Consider the following 25,333-nt stretch of genomic DNA (forward strand, 5'->3'; position numbering starts at 1 on the left):
TCCTCTCCACAAAGCGAGCAGACACAGCTGTATCTCATCCATCAGTTCCTCTATATTTGCTGCACTGTGGCAGGCCCGCCTCAAACCGCTGCCCTGTTGTAACTCAACACCCAGGTGTGGCTGACTCACCCGTCTCCCTCCTCTCCGCCGAGGTGGAGCGGTCCTTCCTCTGCGGCCGCTCCAGGAGGGCGAAGCCGGGGCCCTCCGGGGCCCCCGCCTCGGGCCTCCTGCTCCGGCCCGCCGCCTTCAGGGTGTTGCGCGTCAGGGCTGACGCAAACAGGTTGGTGTGTCCCGGGGGGTCCGGGCCTCCGGCGTCCGCCTCCTCCGTTGGCGTGAGGGGCTCGTCGTCCTCGTCCTCGTCCTCCTCCTCTTCGTCCTCGCTGTCCGAGCAACCCGCCGGGTCTTCTGGCCGGCCGTCCGAGAAGGGCCCGCGGCCGGACGCCGCCGAGGCCGCCTGGTTCCGCGAGAGCTTCCCGTAGTCCACCTCGCCGCCGCCCACCCTGAACCAGGAGTCGGGGGCGCGGGGCTGTCCCCGCGGGACGCCGGCCCCGCCGCCCAGCGCCAGCCTGGAGGGCCCCAGGCAGGACGCCGTGCTCTCCTTGCGCTTGTACTTGTCGGCCGAGGAGGAAGCGGAGGACGTGGACGAGGGCGAGTTGGCCGAGGCGGCCGCTGCCGCCACCGTCTGCTTGCCGCCGCCGCCCGCCGCCGCCGCCGCCGCCGCCGCCGCCGCCACCGCTCCCGACTCCCGTCCGAAGCGGCACCGCTGCAGGGGTTCTGCTAGACCGGCGGCCCCGCCGGCCCTCAGCTCCGCCCTCCCCGGGGCTCCGCCCTCCGGTAGGCCCGCGCCGGCCCGGGCGGCCGCGGGGCCCCTGGCGGCCGCCGCGTCGCCCCCGTCCTGGCCGGCGCGCTCGCGGTGCTTGTGGCGGTGCTTGTGTTTGTGGTGCCAGTTGAAGGAGAGCTCCGAGGACATGGGCGGGTACAGCACCGGCGGGCGGCCCCCGCCGTGGAGCTCCTGCCGCAGCAGCTTGTGCTTCTTCTTGTGGAACTTGGAGGGGTTCAGCAGCAGGTGGGGCGGGTGGTGGTGGTGCATGTAGGAGGCGGGGGGCGGGGGCGGGGGGAACGACGGGGAGTGGTGCGAGTGGTGGGACGGCCCCGCGTGGGAGGACTGGTGGTGGGGGTGCGGGTACAGGGCGCTGGCCGGCGGGTAGCCCCGGTAGTAGCCCAGGCCCAGGGGCCCGGAGGAGTAGGGCATGCCGTAGGAGGGGTGGTAGAACCCCCCGCTGGGCAGGGGGAAACCCAGGCCCGGCACGTAGGGGACGTCCGACATGGCCTCCCGGAGCTTGGGCGGGCGCCCGCGCTTCTTCTTCATGTCCGGCTTGCGGACGTAGTGCAGCGGGTCGCAGTTGTACGCCGGGTGCGGCGAGTAGTAGCCGCTGAAGTTGATCCTGAAGATGGTGGGCAGCAGGTCCCGGGAGAGATAGTGGTGCGGTGGGGGGCCGCCGGAGCCTCCGAGGCCCCCGGGGGCCCGGGCCCCTACCGCCCCGGGCGCCCTGCCCGCCCCGGCGTGCGGGCCCATCCCGGCTCCCGGCCGGTGGCCCGCGCCGCGGTGCGCGATGCGGATCTCGCTCAGCCGCACCACGATCTCGTCCAGCTCCGCCAGGAAGTCAGGGTCCTGGCGCCGCGAGCGCAGGTGCAGGTACTTCTTCTTGCGCTTCCTCTTCTGCCTCTTCAGCTTGTCGTAGCCCGGGCAGCCGTGGCTCCGCCTCTTGCACTTGTGCTTGTGCTTCTCCTTGTGGCCCAGCAGGGAGGAGGCCGAGACCGGGGCGGCCGGGTGGGGCCGCCGCGGGTCAGGGGGTGACCTGGCCCCGAGCGGGGACGGGGTGGGGGAGGGGTGCTCCAGCATCACCGCCGAGGAGTGCCGCCGGCGGCCCCTGGCGCTGAGTCCGAGGCCCCCGGGTGCCATCGCCGAGCTCATCACCCCGGGCATCAGCAGGCCGGCCCCGCCCCCCAGTCCGGCGGTGAGCCCCGGGGCCGCGCCCACCAGGCAGCCCGCCTTCTCGCCCCGGTCCGAGGTGCTGTTGTTGTCCGTCCCGATGCCGCTGTCGCTGGGCACCGTCTCCTCGCTGTGGGACTCGCTGACCGGCGAGGGCGTGGCCTCCTTCAGCTCGCTGAGCGGGGCGGGCGACGTGGGGTGCAGGGGCCGCGGCGGGGACAGCTTGTGGTAGTTGTAGTGCTGCCGGAAATGGGCGTGGTGGTGGTGCTGCTGCTGCTGCTGTTGCTGGTGGAACCCGCGGCACAACGACTTCTTCTGGGCCGCTGCCAAGGCCGCCGCCGCCGAGGAGCCATGGATGCGGGGATTGGGCGCCGAGAAGGTGGGCGGGGCGAAGGGGAACGAGTGGTGGCCGTGGTGGTGGGCGTGATGCGTCTGGTAGTGCGGGTGGGCGGCAAAGTGCACCGAGCCCGGCTCCACGAAGCCGCCGCCGTCGCTGGCCGGGCTGTGGCCCCCGCTGGACTGGGAGAGCGAGGGGGAGGGGAACACCTCCGACGAGGAGAGCTGGTGGTGCTGCTGGGACTGGTGGTGGTGGTGGTGGTGGTGGTGATGCAGCGGGGAGGTGATGCTGGGGGACTCGGAGGGCGGACTGGAGTCCTTGGAGCCGCCGGGGAGCTTGGGTTTCCGGCCGCGCCTCTTGCCCATGTAGATCGTCCCCTTTTTGCTGACGTTGATCTGCGGCGCCAGCTTGCCCCCGAACGAGGCCGCGAGCGAGGTCAGCGACTGTTTGGCGGCGACCGCGGAACCTGCCGCCATGCTGCCGGGGCCTCGGGAGGTCTCCTCCGGCCCGGGGCCCAACAGAATCTGGCTGAGGATGCGCTTCCTCTTCACGCTCTTCATCTTGTTGATCTTGCCTATGATTGTCCTCATGATGAGCTGCCCGTTGCCTTTGGTGTGGAACAGTTTCTCCCCTCCGTCCCCCGCCTCGGGGGCCAGTGTCGGGGGTTGACCCTCGGGGGGGAGGGTAGGGGGCAGGCGCTTGGGACGGCCCCGTTTCCTGGGCATGGGTTTGGGAGGGTTGAGGTCGACCTCCGGGTGGAGGACCGGAGGGTCCTGCTCTTCTTTGGACTTGAGCAGCGATGAGTAGACCTTGGAGGGGGCCAGCTTGTTGGGGGGGCGCCCGCGGAGGGGAGCATCCAGACGGGGCATTTTAGACTTGGGCCTCCCCCGTTTCCTCGGCTGGGGCGGGAACAGATGCGACATTGGATTTTGTGGCGGGGGAGTTGGTCTGATCTTGTTGGGGTTGGGAGGCCTGCCGACGGGCCTCTTCACCGGAGGGGGCGTGTCCATGCTCATAGACAGAGGCACGGGCCCGTCCTGGCCTTCCCGGGCCTTGTTGATAATACGGGTCCAACGGGGTTTCCTGCCCCTTCGCTTCTTCAGGGGCTTGCTGTCCTGCTCCGCCGGGGAATCGGGGGAGGAGTCCCGTGAGTCGTGCCTGAGTGGGAGCGGGGAGCCGTCCCTCTCGTCGGACTCCGGATGCGGGGCACCCCTGTGTCTCGTCAGCTCGGCGGGGAGGGTCCGGCCGGCATCCCGGCCGGGGCTGCTCCCCCGGTCCGCCCGCAGCGACTGGCCCCCGGAGCAGCGCTCCTTCCCCTCGGCCCTCCCCGTGCCTAAAAGAGGGAGGCACTTGGCGAGGTCTCTGGGGCGGTCCGGCCTGTCGTGCTGCTCCCTCTCCCGGTGGCAGCTCTCCTCTTGCCGGGCTGGGCTGTCCCGTGGATGGTGTCCCGGTGCGGCGCCGGGGCCGCTGTGCTGGCCCGACGTGTCCCCCGTCCTCTCCTCGGTGGAGGAGGCGGCGGCGCGGGGCGACGAGGCGAGCCGCGACGGCGACGGCGCGCTGTGAGGCGAGCAGTGGGAGAGGCGAGAGGGCGGCGGTTTCGCGGGGTTCCCGCCGGCCGCTTCGTGTTTGCTGTGGCCCAGGCGGCCGTGGCCGTGGGAGGGCGCGGGGCTGCTGCTGCGACTGCTGTTGCTGCTGTTGCCGCTGCTGCTGCTGCCGCTGCTGCTCCCGCCGCCGCCGCCGCCGCTCGACCTCCCGTTGCCGTCGGCGTCCTCCTTCCTGGGCGGCGCCGAGGCGGAGGACTTGCCCTCGCCGAGGCTGTCTTTGTTCCGGGAGCCGTAGGGGCGGCCGGGCGGTCGCGACACGGGCGGGGGCGGCGCCAGGTGGACCACCCGGGAGTACGTGTTCCGGTTGGCCATGGCCCGGTCCCGCTGTTTGGCGGTCGGGGCCATGAAGCCCGACGTCGGGAGCGCCGGCGAGGGGGCGATCTTCGTAGGCTTGGTGGGTTTGGGGGTCTTTGACGGTGGGCAGGTGGCTATGAGTTGGGCTAACTTCTCTGTGACAGTGGGGGCCCCCCAACATGGAAGCCCCCTGTCCTTGTCCCTCTGGTTCTCAGTGCTGTACGTGTACTGAGCGGGTTTGACACCTTGGAAGCTGGCCTCTTTCGAGGCCGGTGTGGTCATAGACGGTGCGGAGGAGAGGGATGTGAGTGGGCTGGTCTGGGGAGTAGGGGCCCTCTTCCCAGAGTGTGATGGGTGATGTGTTTTGCTGTCTGATGAGGAGCGATGCAGATTGAGGGGTCTCTCGGGCATGGGGCTGGCGGCTTTCCCGTCTGGCTTGGCGTTAGACTTGCAGGCCATCTTTGGTAGTCCCTGTGCAAAGAGAAAAATATATAAATTTGTAAGTATATAAATATAATTTGAAAATGAATTTTACTTTCATCAACTGATGGTTAAACTGCAAATAAAAATTATTGCATTTTGTGAAAACAGAATTAATCAATAAAAAAATAAGAATTAGAATCTGAAAAGTAATTTGATCAAATGAATAATTTGATTTGTAATTGTATCTACAAATGCACATATAAATTACATCACTATTACAACTAAGTTCAAGTAATCCTCACAACCCGTCTCTAGCAGAATTACAACCAACAAGTCTGGCCCTCAGACGGGGACGATTCTGTCCATCGTAAACGCCAACCCGACAAGGACTTTGTCTACCCCCCCGGAACACACTAACTGCCAGTTCATTGACAGAATTGTCTGTCCACTCCTGCTTCCCGGTCATACCCGGGGGGGGGAGGGGCTTGTCTCTCGACTCAATAACACTTATCAGGGTCAAATTGGGGACAGAGAGAGAGAGCTGCGGAGGGGGGTCACGTAGGGGAGAAAAGGGAGTGGGTGGGAGGGCGAGTAGATGACACAGCCGCACAGGGAAAGGGGACAGACGACACAGACAGACACACACACACACAAACACACACACAGACTGACATACACACACTGGCAGAAGGGGAGGAGCGAGCGGATGATGGATTGAGTCAGGCGAGGGAACAAGACAAAGAAATCAAAAGAGCAATTTAGGCTGCGTTCTCTACCGTGCAATAACACGCTAGTTACGGTGGGGGAACAATGTTGGGGATGGTAGCCTTGGTGAATGCCAATAGCATCTTAGGTTAGCCGTTCGTTTAGAATGACGGTGCTAGGGAAAGTAAACATCCGTCTGGAGAGAAACTCAATCGATTTGAGTTTCTGCGCCCAACATGAGGGGGAGCGGGGGAACATTTTGCAAACATGTGGAATCCCTAAGTAATAGAAAATCCCCTTACTTTTTGTTTTTGCCAAAAGGTTCAAAGAGACCTCTTGTGCAATCCCCCAGTCTGGGAAAGCTTTATGAAAGCACAACAACTATTTGAACCTCCAAACCCCTTTTTTTTTGTGCGGTCTTGCCCCCAGCTTACCTTTTTGGCCTGATTATTCCCGTTGGTCGGGGAGGGCGACGGGGCACTAGAGCTCGCAGGAGGAATGGCAGAGGGGGGTGACGTGGCAGCGACAGCACCGGAGGCCGGGCCCGGAGGCGACGGGTTGGGCCTGCTGTTGAGGCACTGGGGGCTGGGCTCCCGCTCTCTCTCTCTGCTGTGCAGTGGAGGAGGCGGCGGCGGAGGAGGAGGAGGAGGAAGAGGAGGAGGTGGAGGAGGAGGAGGGGGACTGGGTGCGACGTGTGCGTTGGCCGGGGGACCCTCGGGCGCTGCCCCGGTGCGGCCCCCCCGGCCACTTCCGGAGCCGCCGTTGCTACGCGGCGTGGTGTGCCGGACGGTGGCCCGGAAGGCTGGCCGGCACTCGTAGCTCTCCAGGATCTTGGGGGGCTTCTTCATGCGCTTCGCCTGCAGGCCGATCTTGAGCTTCACGTTGCCCTCGGAGAGGCTGCTCTCCTTAATGGAGAAGTGAGACTGGTCCACGCCGCCGCCGCCAGGGGCCCCGGGGGCTACTCCTCCTGCCCCGTCGCCTCCTACCCCTCCGGCTGCACTGGAGGAGTCCAACGGGGGGCACTCCTTCTCCCGTTCCCTCTTTTTCTTCTCCTCCTCCTCGTCCTTCTTCCCACCCCCGCCATCCTTGTCTCGCTCCCCAGCGGGTAGTGCGGTGGGGAGGGGGGGTGGAGTGGCGGTGCCCCCCTGAATCTTCTGATCCATCAGAGATCTAGGGGGTGAGCGGGGCGACCGGGAGTTTGGGGGCCAATGTTTGTGGCGTTACCAACAAGAGGTATTTATGAAGGGGGGGGGGGGGGGGGGGGGGGGGGGAGTGGACAGTGGTATAAAGGCGACGGACGGGGTGATTGGGGGGGAAGAGAAAGTGGGGGAAGGGGGGGGGGGGGGGGTAGATGAGTGAGAAAAAAAACAATCCTGGTTTGTGGCGAATCTGCTGTCTTTCTTGATGGCTGTGGTGTCCTGCCCTCTCTGGCTCTCTCTGGCTCTCTCCTTTCTTAAACTGTGTTGGTAGAGACAGGGTCATGAAGAACAGAGAGAGAGAGAGAGAGAGAAGGGGGGGGGGGTTGTGAAAGGGGGTAAAAAAAAACAAGGCGTATAATTAGTCACCAGAACAGAAAACATGAAGGAACATCAATGAGTCCGTGACAGCTAAGATGACAGAGCGAGCGTCGCAGATCACAACACAACAAGCACAGCGTGTGCGTGCCCAGCATCTCATAATGAATGATGGAGGAGAGGGGCTGGGCGGACAGACGGAAGCAGTTTTTATCGTCTAGGTTATTCTGCGCGAGGTCGTCCTTCATCGTCCCTGCTGGGTTACTTCTTTTTTTTTATGCGTTCGTCCTCACGGCCTTCAGCGGTCCGTGACCTATTTACACAGCTGCGGCGTCTCTACCTGAACGCTTGGTAAGGTGTAACTCTATGCCAGAGACTCAGAATGAGCAACCGTCCACTTGAGAACCCAGCATATCCTTAAGGCTGCATGGGCTGCCACTGCCTCCCCAGGTCCTATAGGTGACATCCCGCCCAAATGACCCATCCCTAATGTTTCCTCATTAGCCACGGGGAAAATGAGCACGCTAGAAATGGGCGACTGTGCATGCCGGCTAGCACAATGGCGCTATCAGCAGTCACTGAGTGATTTAATGGCGATTCGCCCCCAAGCAGGTGCTCTCGTCGGGGTGAAGTCATTTGGAGGCAATTCAGAACCGTGACCTCAGCACATTGGGCCCTCTGGGAGTAAGTAGCCGATCTGCCTTTCCCAGCAGTGATCCCAGAAGCCTCTGAGCGTGGGCGAGTGATAGAGCAGCAACGTTCCGGTGGTGTGTGTGTGTGTGTGTGTTCGGTGTGTGTGTGTGTGTGGTGTGTGTGTGTGTGTGTGTGTGTGTGTGTGTGTGTGTGTGTGTGTGTGTGTGTGTGTGTGTGTGTGTGGCTGTGTGTGTGTGTGTGTGCGTGTGCGTGTATACCCTGCATTAGCGGAAAGCACTAAAAGGAGCCACTTAATGGAGCCCCGAGGAAAGTCAGTACTACAACTCCTCAGGTCTTGTGAAAGTGAGAGCAGAGCGGGAGAAGGGAGAAGGCTACGGCCGTAGGAGACGGCATTAGAAAGAGAAGGGGGTTGCGTTGAGCGTTTGGGGTGTTTCTTTTCTTTCTTTTTTTTTATGACATACACAGCCACGGTCTTGGAGTACAGCTCTGCCGTTACCCACGCCCACTGGGCTCTGTGTTTACTTCAATTACTCACTCCATTTCCCCTCTAAACTCCACCCGCCCCCCTCAGCCCCAACCCCTTGCTCCACATACCACAACGCTCAAATCACACCTCCCTCTTTTCCCCAGCACTCCATCAATCTGGCCGCTCCGCCGACCCTTCCCTGTAAGCCCTTCTCTTCTCCCTTCTCTTCTACTACGCCCAAACCTGGAAGGCGAGCAGGAGCGCAGCGGACAGACTAAAGTCACTGTGTTCCCCCCTACTTTAATCCAAAACACATTTTTGCACCCCCACCGCAACCAAACCAAAGCTCTGTTCTCTCTCTCTCTCTCCACTCCTTCTCTCTCCCTCAATCCCTCTCTCTCTCCCTCTCTCTACAAGTGACAAATGTTTGCCGTTTCTTTTATATCACTTGGAGCCAGCCAAGCTGCATCCGCTGCTCTTACAGCGACCCGGCCAAAAATAAGCCCACTCGGGAACCTGGCTAGTGAGAAGGCAACTGACAGGTGACTGAATAGCCCCAAACCTTGCTCTGAGTCAAAACACCCCTCGCACTTCCAACGTCTAGAATGCTTAACTAATCTATGTACCGGTGTTCGTTCTTCTGTAAGCAATCAGATCGCAAGCCCTATTTCCGTTTTGAGAGTGCTTTACAACATTGATAAGCATTTGGCATTACAGCATCTTGTTTCTTTTGCTGGTATGTATGTCATTTTTACACCCCCAAAGAGTGCTAAACATTACGCGTTCAATTGGTCTACAATAGTTCAGCAGTGACACTGATATAAACATTGTTAAACATGAATAGTAGTGAAGGTCTATTTATTTATTATATCAATAACCTGTAGCTTCTGTTAAAAAATATATAACAGTTGCATATAAAATGTGTTTGGAAGGGCCAGGAGCATGATGGCATAACAAATTAAGATTTTGAAACAACGGCAAATGTTATGGATGGAACAGTAAGGAACGTAGTAAACAACTTCCCTCGCGCCCCCTCCCATCAATCCCCTCCCCTTATTCCCTCCCTCCGTGCACTGCCTCTTTCACTTTTGCACACGTTGTTCTGCTGATATCCTCAGGGCAGAGGGAATTGGACCGAACCCACCCCCACATCATTCACAGAAGTGCTGGATATATCCCCATGTTATTTCCAAAGACAATATCGCGCGAAGCTGGCAGGTAGCGCATGGCCGTTCCTTGCATTTGTAACTGCAACTAAACAGAGACGGATATATAAATGGGATTGAAGGCGAGGGAACCAAATAGAGGATACAGCCTGAAGGGCCCCCAAAACTGACGGATGTCAATCAAAACAGCAGATGCTTAACCATCCCTGAGACATGGACACTTTGCGGCTACATGTAGTTTGCTCACTTGTCATTGTTGTGGCAAAAAGTGCATGTCAAATATGCAATAACTTCTGCATAGAGTGGCATTCAAGACTTATATACCCGCCTTGTCGATGACAGGTGGTACTTGCAGTTAAACTTAAGTGGGCCGTTTAGTTTCAGCTTTGCCTTATGAGACACAGCCACAGTTATATTTTATTATTGTATATAATTGAAAAAAAAACATACACAATATGCAAGGATAAGTAACGGAAACATGGACAACTAAAGCCGAGATCACTTGGTTAATGTCCGTTGTCAGCCCGTGTACATTTTTGCATTGTATTTGTATCAATATTTATTAAAACAAACAATGAATCTAGTAAAGCTTCAGATTACCTGTGACTATGTTATGATAATTACAGCCGAATACACCAAGAATCAATACAACTGTTAAACATTGTCACTCACCTCTACGATTGTTCAGAAACGGTGCTCACATTATTCGGGTATGGTTTTCTCGTCGTACGTGTCAACGTTGTGGCCACATAGTTCACTTTCCAAGTACTGATTCGTCCAAATCAAAAGATAAAAGAATCAGAAATGTAGCCGATCCCCATACTATAAATAGAGGCGCGTACTAGCCCCAATATGATCTGAAGCGACTATTAATCGCCCACGTATGCAAGCGAATCTCATCCAACCGTCCTTTGAAGACGTGCCAAATAGGTTATCACATTCCGATGCACGGAGACTACAATATAAACTGTAATCGTATAAACGGCACGTTTAAGATGGAGACACACATACCACAGTAACATACGATACACGTTTTGCTATCCTGACACCCCAATCCGAAAGTTGTGATGGAGTAGGGAGAATGTCAACACGCTTCATTCCCCAATTTATTCTCATACAAACACAACAAGATGTCAGGACTATGGTCTATCAAGGATGGCGTTGGCAATCATCCCGTGTTATAACCTATGTGTTTTAAGGGTCTGTTTGGGTTATTACATGATAGTAGCGACCATTCGTCCAATAATAGACTGCTTGCTACAGAGTATCAATGGCATTCGCGCTGGCTAGCAACCCATGCCTATGCTAACATTATACAATATAGACTGGATGTACCAGGGCCACACTTGCAATCTATATTGTATGCACAATGCAGGGAAATTTGTCAAATATCTTGGAGCATTGCAATACAACCAAATCCAGCATAAATGACAACATCCGATGACTAGAAACTCGCATCTCCGTCACATTAGGGACTCGTGCTACTGGAGCGCAGCTAGGAGGGCTAACGATGCAATATTGTGAAGCCTAGCGCTCTAGCCAGCCGAGCAAGCCACATAGACACGTAAACAAAGGTGCCAGACAATTGTCCTATCTAAACCCATAAAGTACATGTAATAATATAGTGTCACGCGTATTTATATAAGATAAATTAATAGATGCAGCGCTGTGTCATTATTAAAAAACACGAACTGTCAACAAAATGGCGGCTGCGTTGAATCAACAGAGACCCGAAATGGATCGCCTCCTATTCCTTCACCCTCGCCCGAAATCCTATCATCCTTACAGAAGTTGGTATCCGTAATAACTCCAAGAATCTCCAAAATCGTCTCCGACACTGGGTTAGCTGGGCGTAGATGTGTCAGAATGGGCCTTGCTCGTCAATCGGGCCTCCATGTCTGCTCAGCCCGTATCGTTACTGTCAGTACAACACGGGCATTCTCAGTGAGGAGGGAGGGAGGGAGACGACGGAGGGGGGAGGAGAACGAGCCGAGGCGGGTGAGCAGGGCAGATGTCGGTCGTGTGGGACAAATTGGAAAATGTACTGGTGTTAAAAGTGTGACAATATCTCATTACATTTTCATTACCCACGGTCCATGGGAAATCTAATCTGAAGTACACGAAGGTCTCCTGTGCGATATTATTCACGTGTGATGTATTGAATTTGTAATTAACCTTGCGTGGGGAAAGCTGGTGGCAACGGTTCGCGCGCTTGTGGCACTGATGACCCAGCGTCATATCTACCGTCCCCCTTCCCCAAACACACACCCAGGATGAGAGGATATTCAATTATACATTCAAACTGGTTTTCAGACAGTTTCAACATAGTAGTAAAATAATAAAAATATCAAACCAGATTTGCATCACTGTTCATAGGTCAAGCACATCTTAAGACTTAAAGAGTTTAGAAGCCCCAAAACACCAGATATGCCTAGAAACAGTATAGGAAATCAAATTTTATCTGTAACATTTCCGTTCAGGGGGAAAGAGAGCAGAAGAGGGCAAGATCACAGTTAGGATTTAATGGAAGTTTTAGGTAAAGGAGACAACACTGACCCCAAGGTAGGTCAAATTAGTTTTACGACTGAACTGCTGGGAAAACACTCTTACCCAGAGCCTTGGTACAAAACGGCTACTTCATAACTCAGTAAATTCCCCATCACTCTTGGCAGTCACTGGTGATTTAGCGGTGCTTAGTTCCTCGCGTCTGAGCATCTGAATCATCCATGTAAGCCAAACGGTACACCCCAGTGAAACAAGGACCGACACATCCACAACATCTTTTCACCAAGCAATGTTTTGCTGTGTACTCTTCCGCCACATAGATAGCAAGGGGTAGGAGGCAGCGTGGCTTTTATTAAAATAAAAGACAGAGCTTCTTGTAAACATGAATACATGACTGAAATGTCTCTGCGAGTTTAGAGAGGCTCGTTCTTATAGCAACACAGGTTGATCGATGTTAATACTTCAGTGAAAGGTTGACGGAGGCGTTGTGACAAATGGCCGTGTCTCTTGAAAAACCGCAATGCGTGTGCGTGGCTTTCAACCAGGGCTGCGTGGTTCAGATGGTCTGCCTCTCCGAGGGCTCGGGTCTGATAGAGGGGGGGTCTGTGGCCTCTGACGTCTGGGGCAAGCTGTTGTCCACTCCGTCCAGACTTTTACGGCATACCGGACACGTGTCATGCTGCGGGGACGGGAAAACTCATGAAGAGCAAAACAAGCTAGGCAGCGATAGTAACAGCACCCCAATAACACTACACACCAACCTAATGTGACTATCAATTAATGACGACACCAACGTTAGTGGACAATTATGCAAATATTACCAACTGGACGGAATTTAATCAGATGATATTTTGACCCTGAAGTGGCACTATGGTGCTAGCGTATGTCAAGCTGTTTGTGTAACACATATGCTTTACGATACTTACCAGCTCAAGCCAAGGTACTATACAGTCACTGTGGAAATAATGTAAACAGGGAAGTTGCCTGACATATTCTCCTAAAGAATAGCGCTCACAGCACACTGGACACTCCAACCGGCATGCTGAAAGATAAGGGAAAGAAAGTTAAAGATGTTTGTTAAGAAGAGGTGAGAAGATGGAAGTATGGATGATCAACACTGTTTGTGTGCGTGGTACATTCCATCAAATCATGAGATTTCCATAACAACGGCTATAAAACATGGCCTTATTGCTCCCTGCAATACATTCTATATCCCATGTTAATGCTTTTGAGTAGCCAATATTTTGGACCTGTCATTACCACACATGCTATCTTAAAATATGCTTGAATCAAGTTAAAACACAACATGGCCCGAAGATCCTCTATGTTCTGCATTTCAGTAATTGAAACATCCTTCTCTGCAGCCACATCAATTGGCCTTGCTGTCTGACGCCCACACGTCATATGATGATGTCAATGTCACTGACATCCCCCTCCCCCCACCTGTTTGTTCCTGAGAGACGCTGACGGTTGGCAACGATGAGATCATGTCCTTTTCTGCAGGGGGGGGACCGGTGCCCTCCAACTGACCCAACAGCTAAAGATGGAGGGTGGGGCGGGGTGGATATTGCAAGGGACAGAGAAATAGTTGGAAGTGAATGAAAAGATGGTGCGACAGCAAAGAGATGAAGAAAGATGTATGTTTATAAGACACAGAAATCATTCCGAAAAAAAAAAAAACATAGGCAGTTTGTATGTATTAACATGAACAGGAACGCCTTTTTTCAACACCTTCAACGAGGGGTATAAGGCCAGGCGGCAATATAAACCTAAAAATACATTGAACGTGTGTGTGATTACCCGAGAGCACAACACAAATGATAAAGGAATAAGAGGAGTCAGTCACTGTATAATGGTCCAGTAATAGCCATTCAAATAGGTTCCACGCAGAAACAATTCATTACTAGTATTCTAGAAAATGAGAATAGCTTGGCTACCTTCAGTGTCCTTGAAATTTATACCACTATGTGATACGACGAGATTCTGAGGTAAAGACATAAGGCAAGAAACATATGTAAATAGTCAAGGGGAAATGTGAAAATGACAGGAGGGGCTGTGATGGTGGTTGTGATGGTGATGTGAGGGGCGTATATGGTTGGTCTTGCTTTTCTTACTCATCATGTAACTGCAGAAGGTTTCTAGACAGCAAAGACTTCACTCACCTCTGTGATAACAGAATCTAGACCTCCCTGACCCCAAGCATAGTCTCCTGGGTTAGAGTGCAATTGGAGCATAGAAGAGCTGAACAGAAACAGAGACAGACAAGTTGGTGTTATTAAGTATATAATATGCTTCAAGTAAAGAAAGGGGAAGGTGTAAATTCGGGAGTAACGATACACACATTTTTTATTCAATCAGCAATTTTCAGGTTACGATTTAGGTCATAAATAGCATACATATAAAATAAAATAGCTATGTGCTTTGAAAGACAATGTTATGAAATAAAACGGAATGTAGATGCCTATGCCTGTCCAATAGTAAAGACGAGAGAAGCAACAACTATAAGATTTAACATTCCAATACACTACTTTCTGCCAACTTACAGGGACGCCGAAGCTGAACCTTGGTTTCCATTGCTAGCGAACAAATTAGCCAAGAACTGCTGCACAATCCTTTGGAGTAGAAAGAATAGAATATGTTTAAAAAAATAACATTTGATAGGTGAAATGGCCAGTTGGTTGTCAAACAAACAAAGCATCTTGGGTTATTCCCTACATTCAGAAAAATAATACCACTAAACAACTGACATATAGGTATGACTACGTTAAAATATCCACAAGCCATAGACTGATGCAAAGTGAAAGAGGACGAGTCATATCCTGGTAATACATGAATGAATTGATCATGTCAATTATGTAATTTCATAATGAGGCATCCTCATAGTCTTTTTTCAAAAACATGTTCGGTTGACTCTTGAGGACATTGTGACAAAGTAAAAGCCACCTTAATCTACCCAGACCCTTTGATGATATTTGAAGCAGTGTTTCCCAACCTTGGGGTCTCCAGACCAACTTCTTGGGGTCCCCTGATATGAAAATGGGGCATATTTCATGGTACACTTTTTATTAAAATAAAATGTAAATTTAAATAGAAGGGTAAAGGCCCTATTGAACTAACAGACTCATGTTTAATTGTCCAATTCACAATTTTGAGCAAAGAACCGGCCGATTGATATTAGGATCAGATATTGATAGGCTCTAAACGATGTGTGGGTGAGGAAGCAGAATGCCGCTAAAAGGTTAAGGAATGTGGATGCAAGAAGTTTCTGACCTACAAATGGGGTCAATGGTCGAACGAGGTTGGTAAGCACCTCTTTATGGATACGTTTGTCCATCTCAACCCACCACTCAACTGCAGGCATGTGGTCTGGTTGAGATGACCTCCTCTCCAGCCCAGGTTGGTGGGAGGTAGCTTCAGTTTGCCTGCTATCTGTTGCCACTGTAGACGCCTCCTGGGAGAGAGAAGAGACCTCGGATCCCCCCACCCGCTCATCAGCGGTGACTCTGTGGCCTGGGCCTGTGTCGGCCACAACGGGATCTGCCAGGAGCGAAATATGCTGCCTCAACAGCAGCTGCCACAACATGAACAGGGACCAGACATTTTTGTTTTTAGTTTATTTTAGGGATGAATAAATGTGTTATAGGTTTGTTTTTGTTGCTTTTGATAACGCTGTGTGTTGACCTACTTCTGTCAAGAGGGGGTTAGCATCTTCAGTGGCCTCTGTCGTACTCTGCGTCAGGAGGCTGGAGAGCAAGATCAAATGGAGTTAGCTCTGGAAGATATACAGAGAGGGTATATGCAACCTTAAAGAGGAGCAGATTAGTTCATTGTAGGCTACCTTGAGTCTTCGTCCACCTCCTCCACGAAGCCAGATTCACACCGGGGACATGTTAAATCCTTCAAAAACAATATATAAATTGTATGCTTGAATTGAAATCAATGAAAAACCATCATCTGTATCCTCGCCAACAGAAAAAGACACACACCCGCGCACCCGCGCACACACACACACACACACACACACACACACACACACACACACACACACACACACACACACACACACACACACACAGGTACGCGGATGCAAATACACACGCACTACACGCGTGGCTATGCCGGACCTATAATAGCGTGTCACAGTGCGGTTTAAAAGTGTAGTTTGACAGCGCGACAAGCCATTTGGAGCGTGGGCCAGCATGCGTAGTATGCAGTGCGCACCTCCTTCCCCTGATCCTCACATGTGTTTGACAGTTGACCAGCCGTAGTGCTTCTAAATATGGCAACGGCACCACCTTGGATCGGCTGATTGTTCCCGACTAATGTTAAATCGTAAAACCATAAAACCGTTATGTAGACTTTACGACATACTTACAGCTAACGTTAGTAAACGACGCCTGTTCATACCAAATGAGTTAAATAGTTTTTTAAATCCAAGTCAAGTTCACAGATAATAACGTACCTACTTCATGTGAATGTTTTCAGAGACGGACCTTACAAACTGTTGAACGGACGCGTCAATTAATGGCCAGACTATAGAATATAACGTCGTGCAATAACACTCTGTTTCAAATGAACTCACCGGGAGTTTTGGTTCTGTTTCAGATTTACAGCAGTGGCAGAAGAAGCGGTGTTGTGGTGTCGCTGCTGCCTCCGCCATCTTCACAGCACCGCCACCCTGTCACTGACGTCCGTATGGCGGCTGGTCTCCGCTCGCTGACACTTCTATCTCCTAACATTATCTGCTGTATGAACAATTTGCAGTTCTTAAAAAACACGGACCAATAGGTTTTCAACATTTTCAAAGACCGCTATGATGAATGCATCGAGTCATGATTTATTTTTATTATTGAGTCCGTATTTTATGAAGTTGTAAATCTTTGGGGATTATTATACACCATTTTTACTCAGTTACTACCTTCCGTAAATGCCGTTAAATGACAAAGTATGTAAGAAGTTGTAAAAATAACAAGTAGTTTTCTTGTATGTTGGGGCATACTGTACTAGGGGTCGCCACTCAACCAAAATGGGGACCTTGTTCAGATCATTTGATCGCTGCAAACTGACAGGAAATTATATTAAATTAAAATTATTAAGGTAAAAAACGGACGCAACATTATTCAGCATGTCATCTCTTTATTCAAACAAAAAAATGCATTGTTAGCAATCTTTAACAACCATAATACATACAAACAGCATCAACAGAAAAAATACAGATATCACAACAAAAACGACAGGTACATTAATATGCAGTTAGACTACAACACATTTTGGCAATATGGTACACAGGCATTCTCTTTTGGAAAAATAATAATAACGCAACATGTTAATGTGTGTACGGGTAGCAACGTAGTGTTAATATCCAAAGAAAGTTAAACCATTCACTTATGGATTAAACGTAATTACATCACAATTCAAATTATTCATAGTCAGCCTTTGGTTCTTATAAACACAGTTTGCCATACTAACCAGACGTAGTGTAACAATTTCATCTTAAAAAGGAAAAAACACCAAGGCTTTATAGTACCTTGTTTTACTTGGCACCCATTAAACCCTGCATCCATAAACAGCGGTCAAAAAAACATGTCTGACAATACTATACAACAGTCTTTTACTCCAGTCTTAAAAGCGTATGGCTGTCAAAATAAATATTTTAAAAGCGTTAAACACCTCTTTTCTATCATTGCTGCTGTGATTCCAGTTTTTAAATGAATTGCTTGACCACTTGCAAACCTCGTCCTGTACACGGTTACAAAACACACACGACTCCAGCAACGATCACTCGCTGCCCCAAAGGGGCAGCATTTTTGATCCTACACAAAAATGCCAAGGACCCGTAGGGTGGGAAATTCAAGGGGAAAACTAGATCCCATGGGCAGCAGATCAAGGGCCCACTCCACACTGGACCTAAGCACTCTATCTCTTTGTCTCCGTCTGTCTCTTCCCCCCCCCCCCCCCCCCCCCCCCCCTCCTCCTGATCTTTCTCTATGTGGCTCTATCGAGGGCCAACGAAGGCCCCCTGGGCAGCGTTTGTAGCGGCATTGCGCACAACCTGATTGGCCATCACTCCGGTGGCGAACTCGGCCTGGGCCTTCTGGAAGCTGGCATCCGTCTGCCGGTACATAGAGTGTACCTGTGGGAAGGAAGAAAAGGGAAGGGAGTTGATACACTGAGCAGTTGTTCACGGTGCCAGGCCCATTGTGTGGGAGGGCAGTGTGGGTAACCGATATGTGGAACGTGAGTCAGGAGGCCATTCACTGGACTGTTTATCTGTTGATAGCTTTACGGGGCGACCACTAGGCCACAGCTTCAATTTAATAGGACGGAGCATGTGGAAAATGTGCCCAAAGGTAGAGTTTGCTAACAAAAGCTTTGAGGTGTTGATCTACAGCATTGATACATGTCATTTATGAGCGGGTAGGGGTAAGGCTCCTTGCTCAAGGATGTTCACAGGGAGGTCGTGGTCATTAGGAATAATACACAGGGAGGCAATGGACTCTGTATCAGAATATCCCCTTTTCATGTTGTTGTTCTTCTGCTTGAAGTTCTGCTTGACACTGGTTTCCTCAAATCAATGTCTTAATCAGTGGAAAGTGGGCTGAATGGGTTAAAAATAAACATGACGATATCCTTGGGCATAACATGTCCATGTCTGAAAATAAACTTCAGTACCTTCTTAAGCATGATGACGCCCAAGGCTGTTTGAGCCGTAAAGAAGATGGCGTTGATCATCATGATCACGCCAACTGGAACGCTGGTCTTCAGAGCTGCCAGACTCACGATCCAGCCGCTACCGAAGAGAGGGAGAGACAGATGGACTCAAGAGCATGTCGACTTGGACGCAAATAACCCACCGGTTGTTTACCTGGACAAAAATAATCAGCACGAGCTAATCAAGTTTCTGGAATTACATACCAGGGATGCATTAAGACAAACTTCAGTAATGGCAAAGCCCCTGTATGTGCAGTCGTGAAGTTTTTTTACCTCACACAGAATAATAAGGACTGTCCCTCGTTATATTAAACAGTGACTGTCGCTCCAAGATAGGGCATGTAATTGCAAGCACCCTTTTTTGCATACATGAGGGGCAAGGGAAAAAAACCTTTTCCAATGGTTTCTTGCCCAAATGAAAATAAATAAATCGGTAAACATTTGCTGAATAATTATGTAATTTGAATAACTAGTTTGATTGAAGATCAAACTAGATATGGGAGATAAGAAAACAGAAGAAGAACTTTGTATTCAAGTTAAGATTTTATTTTCTATCAAGTCATGCCAGAAACACTTGCTAGGTAAATAATAAAAAGCTGTTTCTCCAGTTTAGATTTTTGTTTTGAATGTTATCAGCCTCACTTTTCAGTCAGTGAGGCTGATAACGTGTCTGTTAAAAGGATGTAAATTGGGTTTTCAAGAGTGTGCTTTGCCCATTTATATGCCGAAGTCCAGATTTACATTATTTACTCAAGCCATAGGCTATAATCAGGTTATTTGTGACTATTTTAACATTTCAAGAAAGGGTTTTGTGGTGTATGTTTATGAGGCATTACATACGTATACCTCGGTGGAAAAATCGTATCAGACATACCTGAACCCCCATCCTGGTATCCCAATGGTCATGATTACAAAGACCACAACTTGGGCAAAGAATACGAAGAAGAACGCAAAGAAGTTGAAGGAGCTGTCAGTCCTAAAAGGTGCAGTAAAGAGAAAAAGGTAAAGATAGCAAAGAGAAAACACTTCAGAGCAAACACTGGAAAGGCCTTGATATGCTTACAACTAAATCTAAATTGTTGTTTGCATAGGCTGACAAACGGTTGTCGTGTTTGGCCATTTTGACAGTGTACAATATAGTCACTGCGATGCGTGGGCTATTAGTTTAATGAAGCAAATAATTAACTACCATCCAAGTATCCTTGTCGTCCCTGCTTGAGTGACCATAGAAATGTGAATAATCCCTCACAATCTCAGCAAGTCTTGCTTTTGAACTGGTGTTCAATGTGGAGCCATTATGCCCATGCAACAACGACATTTTCGAATTTGTCTGCATATCGGGGCCTTAATAGGTAACGATGGCACGCACCTGAAGGCTTTGTACACAGGCCTGTACCAACAAACGAAGGAGCAGGGGGTGAAGAGAAGAGCCCACAGAATGGCTAGTCCCAGGCCAACCCCGCCCTGTGGGTCCACGATGAACATTGCCAGCGAGGAGACAAGGTTGAAGAGCAGAGTAGCAGCACAGACTGGAGGGAGGCCCAGAGAACAGGGAGTAAAAGAGGAGAGTACCAAGAGTCTGTATGTTTTCTGGATAGTTAAACACTACATTGTAGTTATACATGGTAGAAGTTCTTCAAAGGTCAATAAACGTAGAAATGCATCCCATTATCTTCCCATATGAACATCCAATACCTGAGGTAGTGGAATAACTGATGCGTGTTTGCATTAGTTGCAAGTTTTTGTTTTTGTTATAAATATGAATCGTCAGCCTTTTTTAGGCTTATTTTTATTTTTTGATTCACATTTCACAACCATATCGGTTTTACCAACACAAAGATTACATTTACTTAGACACATAGATGTGTGTCCATGAAGAATCCTACATCAGCTTTAAAGAAGGTTTGCTTTGACACCCTTTGCTGCGAATGGTACTCGTCATGGTCTGACCAATAAGATGCTCGATACTTTGGCCTGGGGTGCAACTGTGAAAGTACATAGAATCTCATCTCGACCTACACTATATAAATATATCACCCTTTTTGGTGTAGGTCTAGCCAACCTGAGGTATGTTTAGCCTAGATGTGATGTTCATAAAAAAAAAAAATATTTGCAGATCACCCCGGACACATGATGGAAGAATATGATGGTGAGCTTAAAAAATACATAATCTGGGAAAGGTTGCAAAGGGAGCAGTTGTGTATTAGGAAGTGCATCCGACATAATTGAATAGCTTTACTTTCTAAAAATACTTTGAAAAATAAGATGACGGACAAGGGATCCTAACCAGACAGTTCCTACCCCCTTCTGCACTCACTCCAATCATGACAACAAGCTCACTACAGAGAGCAGAAGTGACAAATTGTTGAGTCATCGCCCTGCTCCATTTCCCAGATTGCTGGCAGTAAATGCAAAATGGTGGAAGTGCACCAGAAACACATACATCTCATTTGATTTGAGATCAGTCAACTATATGAGGAACAACTCCCAACAGGCCACGATAAAAAAGTAAAAGGAAGGTTGCAAATTATAGTCATTTATGCTACTTAAACTATGAATATGAAAGTCACACATTTAATACATATTGTAGGGATATTATATGCCTTGGAGGACAGGAGTGAAGACGAAGAGAAGGGGAGAATGACATGCAACAAAGGTGGGAATCAAACCTGGTTTGTTACAAGGCTTGCCCTCTACAGGGTTTGCACACTAGTGGCGGTAGCCACCAGGCTCCCCCATAAATGTAGTAGCGGACGAAGAACTCACACATCCAGAAGTAGTACATGATGGTGACAGTGCGCTGGAAGCTCTGACTGATGTCCAGGCTGATGTCCTGGTAGAAACATGGACCCACGGGGCAGAACGCCGGCAATGGCGGCCAGTTGTTCTGTCGAGCTATGGTGGCACGAGAGAGACAAAGAGGTCAAAGGAGCATTTTATCTACAATATTAAAAAATATATATACATTTTTTTTTACATACAATTGATCTGAAATGTCAAGTAAAGAAACTTGATTTAAAAGCATTGTTTTACTTGGAGAGTCTTCCAGCTTACCAGTTATATAGTGTTTATATATATAGGGCTTAATGAGGTAACGCCAAATTTAGAGAGTTCAGTTTTAACCTATAGTATCGAGGACAGTGTCCAAAGTTTAGACATGTCATCAAATCCTCATTACTTTTTCTCCAAAGTAATTCCCCTAAAAACGAAAAATATGTGTCTTTATCTCAAATTAAAATGGTGCCGGAGTATACCTGCTAATCAGGATCTGACTCATCAAACTGTAAAAAAAATAAACAAGGATTGTATTATACCCTTGAATGGTAGAATCCCATCTAAGCAGAACAATCATGCCTTCAAAGTAATGTTAAACTGGACATCATTTGATAAATTACAAGATAAATCATCTGTTCCTCCTAGTTCCTCAATTTCTTATTAGGTAGACATGGCCAACCAAAAGTCCCGTATCCATACCTCTAACATACAATGCTATATTTCTTGCACTCAACACCTCAAGAGGACATAATTTTTATAGTTGGTGCAGCCTCCTACTCATATTTGCCTTCAGTTGTTGCTTTGCAGTGACATGTAATCATGAAATTGACTGAAAGAGATCCATGAAATCAACAGAATTCAATCAACATTGTACAGTACATATCCTATAACGCCAAGCACAACCAAGTAACCCCTTGCTTACAGGCTCCAGGTCCGAGGCCGTGGGACTCCAGCTCCCGCTCCCTCTTCTCCAGCTCACGGGCCTTCTTCTCAAGCTCCTCCTGCTTCCTCAGGAGCTCCGCTGTTGTGGCATTGACCGCCGCCTGCTACAAACCACACACCATGCTTCTCCGTCAGAGGGCATGGAGCCTGACCAAGGGCTGTTGATGTCTAACGAAGCTCTTCTGCCATTTTTATTGAAGCAGGATTCAACAGATGGAGTATCTAGCAGTGAGATTCATATTGTGCGAGTGCGTGCATGCGTAGGTCTTCGCTTTGCCTGAAAACTATTTAGGATTTGTGTGAATGTTTTTGCTTGGCTCTGTTAAGACCATAGTATGACTAAGGCCAACTAAGAGTAATGGTTTGACTGCAGTGCCACAACAGAGTTGTTTATGGAGGTTTCCTTTGTGCTAAGATTAGTTGCGCTAATAGACAGATGCCAAATGGGCTCATATCTGCAATGGGCATGCTGCTACGCTTTTTTCTCCATTCCTTTCCATGGTTCGCCAAAACAGCTTTTCAAATTTCACTATAATTAAAAATAACCACACATAAGTCAAGCTAGGAGGTAAACGCAACTTTGCTGTTGCCATCTGACATACTGGTCTGGAGTCTACCCATTCTGTGTACCATGGGTTCAGCATGCTACATACCTGGGAGGTGTAGGAGCCATAGTTGCGAGCCTCGGTGGGCGTGGTGCGGCTGGGGGGGGTCACTGCTGGTACAGAGGGGGGGTGGGGGATGTGGCCTCATATGGCGGAGGAGGGGGCTGGAGAAGGAGTTCAGTGATTAGAAATTAGTATTATAGCTATTTTTTTTTTTTTTTGTCGGATGGATTGGCCTTCCCAAGGGGAGAAGAGGCCTGTGGATGTACAGCATAAAGATGTAATGAAGGCAAAATATCAAATATAAGAGCATTTGATATAAGAGTAGTTTTAGGTGGTTCTTTATCTTGAACTTTTGAATATCACCAAGGATCGTGTTCTTACCCCAGTTTTATTGTCAAAAGGATTATAGAGGTCCAGTGTGGCATATCCCGTGTTGCTGCTATGTTGTGTTACTGCAGGATCCTAAATAAGAAACCAGAAAACGCAAGAAATGTAAGCTACCATATGTACATTTATAGTTATACTAAGGTGTGTGCATCATAATTGATAAGGCATGAGTCGTTTTCTTCATTGGTAGGCCTACGTAGTTGGAAAAACATAAGGGCGGATCAACCACATCATATGAGGAACAGCATGCCTGCCATTATATAAATATGATTGACAATACCAGAATCATGTCTCCCATCAACCAATCAGAGCAACACATACAAATACAATTAGACACCGCTGTCTTTTTAATACTGATCACCTGGAATGGATTGTGGTCCTCGGATGGTTCAGGAAAACTTGTGTACTTCGACATCTTGCTTGCAGTCAGCGAAAACGAAACTCAGCAGACAGCGTACACGTCAAAAGCGATGCTTTTGCTTACCGCAAGAAAAATACAAGACCCAATCTCTGTCAGTAAATGCTTCTATATAGTCTAGTTATGTCTCGTTTTTGTCTATTACGAATGGCATATCACCAATGCAAAATATCGACATGAGATTTTCCTTGCTACCGTTAGCATACAGTTGCTTTTTCGCGTAGTAAGATTTTCTTTGGCACAATGTATCTAATCTGACTAGCTAAACGCCACAGCTAATCCTTCTGATTTATCTAACATATGTCACGTTATCGTATATTAGCGTTATCCCTCAAACGTACGAATGTGTTTTGTCCAGAATGTATCGTTTTCAAAAAACAAGTGATCCAGGAAGTAAACCATCCCTGTCACATGACCTATGCGGCAAAGAAAGAAGCACGTGGCTTCCGAAGGGGCGTGGTCATATTGGTTCCTTTATTATGTCCATGTTCCAAAGAGATCACAACAAGTCGGGTCATTCCGAATAAAACTTGACAGTGGCAGTTGGATCTTTCCTTAGCAGTGGTGGTTCAAAGACGATAGCCATGCGTTTTAAAAGCACAAATATCGAGCTAGCACACTTAAACTGCGCCGAGGATATCCATGTAATGGATTGATCCCTGTTGGTGTGTACGTGTACAATAGTTTAGATTCGAGTTTTACTAAGGTAAAGCAATAGTTCTCTTTCATCAGGGTTGCCAACAGTCACGCCGCTGGCGTGACTCTCACGCTTTCACCATCAATCTCACGCTGTCACGCACACGCAAGAAATGTCACGCCAAAATAAAGAATCCTCCCGTTCATTTTCTGCGGGAGCAGACTAACAGCTGTAACATCTGCCTACCTACAACGTGATCACGGCAGTATTCTCTGATCGTTGATTCGCTGAAAACCACGCACCTGATACTAAGTTGCGTTTGAAAAGGTCAGAGAGAGTTCAGAGCCGGAGTCGGAGCCCACTGATGCGCGTTTGGGGATGGGTCGGTCGCGACCGATCCGTTCACAACCAACGAATCCCGAACGTGAACGACAAGAACTTGTTCCCCAAAACAAGAAGAACTGGTTCTTTGATTTTTTTTTTTTTTTTAACATAAAACAAAAATATGGTCACGTAAATAAAATATACAAACGAACAGAGCTTCGTCTCCCCGCCACCTTATATCGATTAAGTCTACAACGTTCTCAAAGATTCAGCCAATGAGAGGTAGCAATGGTGTTGCCATGGCACCTGGGTAAACAAATGACAAGTTACTTGGTACCGTCGAATTTGCGCACTTTCTCTGTCTGACGTATCTTGGGTCATACCATTCGACGTGGGGCCACTAATATATCCCCCTACATTTCCGAAAATAGACTTGACCTCCATCTGTTTATTGGATAACCGCATTTCCCAATCCCATGAGCCTTTTCTCCATTCTACGTCAATTCAAGAACAAACAAAGAAATTAAACTGCAGTTCGTATTTTTTATTTATGACCATGAAAGTTCTGTAATGCCTGAATTATGAAGAATTAAATGTAAAGTAAAATAAAGATTATAAATATAAAACCATGAATGACCTATAGAGAGTAAGCAAGTGGTATAAATATTGGTGGGACGTTTGCCTATACAAAATAGTATATCTTGTCGATTTTCACGGGGGGTAGAGCCTAGCCCAGGGTATATCTTGGAATACTTGAGAATCGGGCTAGTGGCACTTTTAAATTCCCCAAATGATTCAAGGTGGCCCAGATTGTACATTTTGAAAAAGCGTTTCCATTCTTTAACTTTTTTTCATAGATGAGGGTTTATA

At 49.3% G+C, this 25,333-nt stretch overlaps 3 protein-coding genes across 3 annotated transcripts in view; all 3 read right to left on the reverse strand.

Moving 5' to 3' along the window:
- Positions 1-6,605, reverse strand: part of ash1l (ash1 (absent, small, or homeotic)-like (Drosophila)) — a 31,284-nt gene extending 24,679 nt beyond the window's left edge. The window contains exons 1-2 of the mRNA XM_030348003.1: positions 5,791-6,605; positions 130-4,699 (exon numbers count right to left, since the gene is read on the reverse strand). Coding sequence (XP_030203863.1) covers positions 130-4,699; positions 5,791-6,519 — 5,299 coding nt within the window. The 5' untranslated portion in view covers positions 6,520-6,605. The remainder of the gene's footprint in view (positions 1-129; positions 4,700-5,790) is intronic.
- Positions 6,606-11,658: 5,053 nt separating this feature from the next.
- Positions 11,659-16,397, reverse strand: LOC115536225 (E3 ubiquitin-protein ligase RNF115). Its single transcript, XM_030347982.1, has 9 exons — positions 16,244-16,397; positions 15,500-15,558; positions 15,347-15,404; positions 15,006-15,232; positions 14,205-14,273; positions 13,824-13,902; positions 13,105-13,198; positions 12,588-12,703; positions 11,659-12,340 (listed from the first exon to the last, which is right to left on the reverse strand). Exons 1-9 carry the CDS (start codon positions 16,319-16,321, stop codon positions 12,218-12,220), a joined length of 903 nt encoding a protein of 300 aa, XP_030203842.1. The 5' UTR covers positions 16,322-16,397; the 3' UTR covers positions 11,659-12,217.
- A 380-nt stretch (positions 16,398-16,777) lies between these two features.
- scamp3 (secretory carrier membrane protein 3) lies at positions 16,778-23,937 on the reverse strand. The gene is given in 10 exon segments (XM_030347981.1): positions 16,778-17,794; positions 18,334-18,451; positions 19,247-19,348; positions 19,742-19,901; positions 21,139-21,267; positions 22,070-22,190; positions 22,743-22,822; positions 22,825-22,858; positions 23,079-23,159; positions 23,446-23,937. Coding segments are annotated over 10 exon segments (1,017 nt in total). The 5' UTR covers positions 23,500-23,937; the 3' UTR covers positions 16,778-17,656.
- Between the last annotated feature and the right edge of the window lie 1,396 nt (positions 23,938-25,333).

The sequence above is a fragment of the Gadus morhua genome, chromosome 22 (genome assembly GCF_902167405.1).
Source record: "Gadus morhua chromosome 22, gadMor3.0, whole genome shotgun sequence".
Taxonomy (NCBI): domain Eukaryota; kingdom Metazoa; phylum Chordata; class Actinopteri; order Gadiformes; family Gadidae; genus Gadus; species Gadus morhua.

Coding starts and splice junctions, on each gene's coding strand:
- LOC115536225 (XM_030347982.1), bottom strand. CDS start 16,321: ATGGCGGAGGCAGCAGCGACACCACAACACCGCTTCTTCTGCCACTGC. Junction 15,233..15,346: donor CTAACCCCCTCTTGACAGAA/GTAGGTCAACAC, acceptor ATGTTGTGGCAG/CTGCTGTTGAGGCAGCATAT. Junction 13,903..14,204: donor GGTTCAGCTTCGGCGTCCCT/GTAAGTTGGCAG, acceptor GTTTCTGTTCAG/CTCTTCTATGCTCCAATTGC.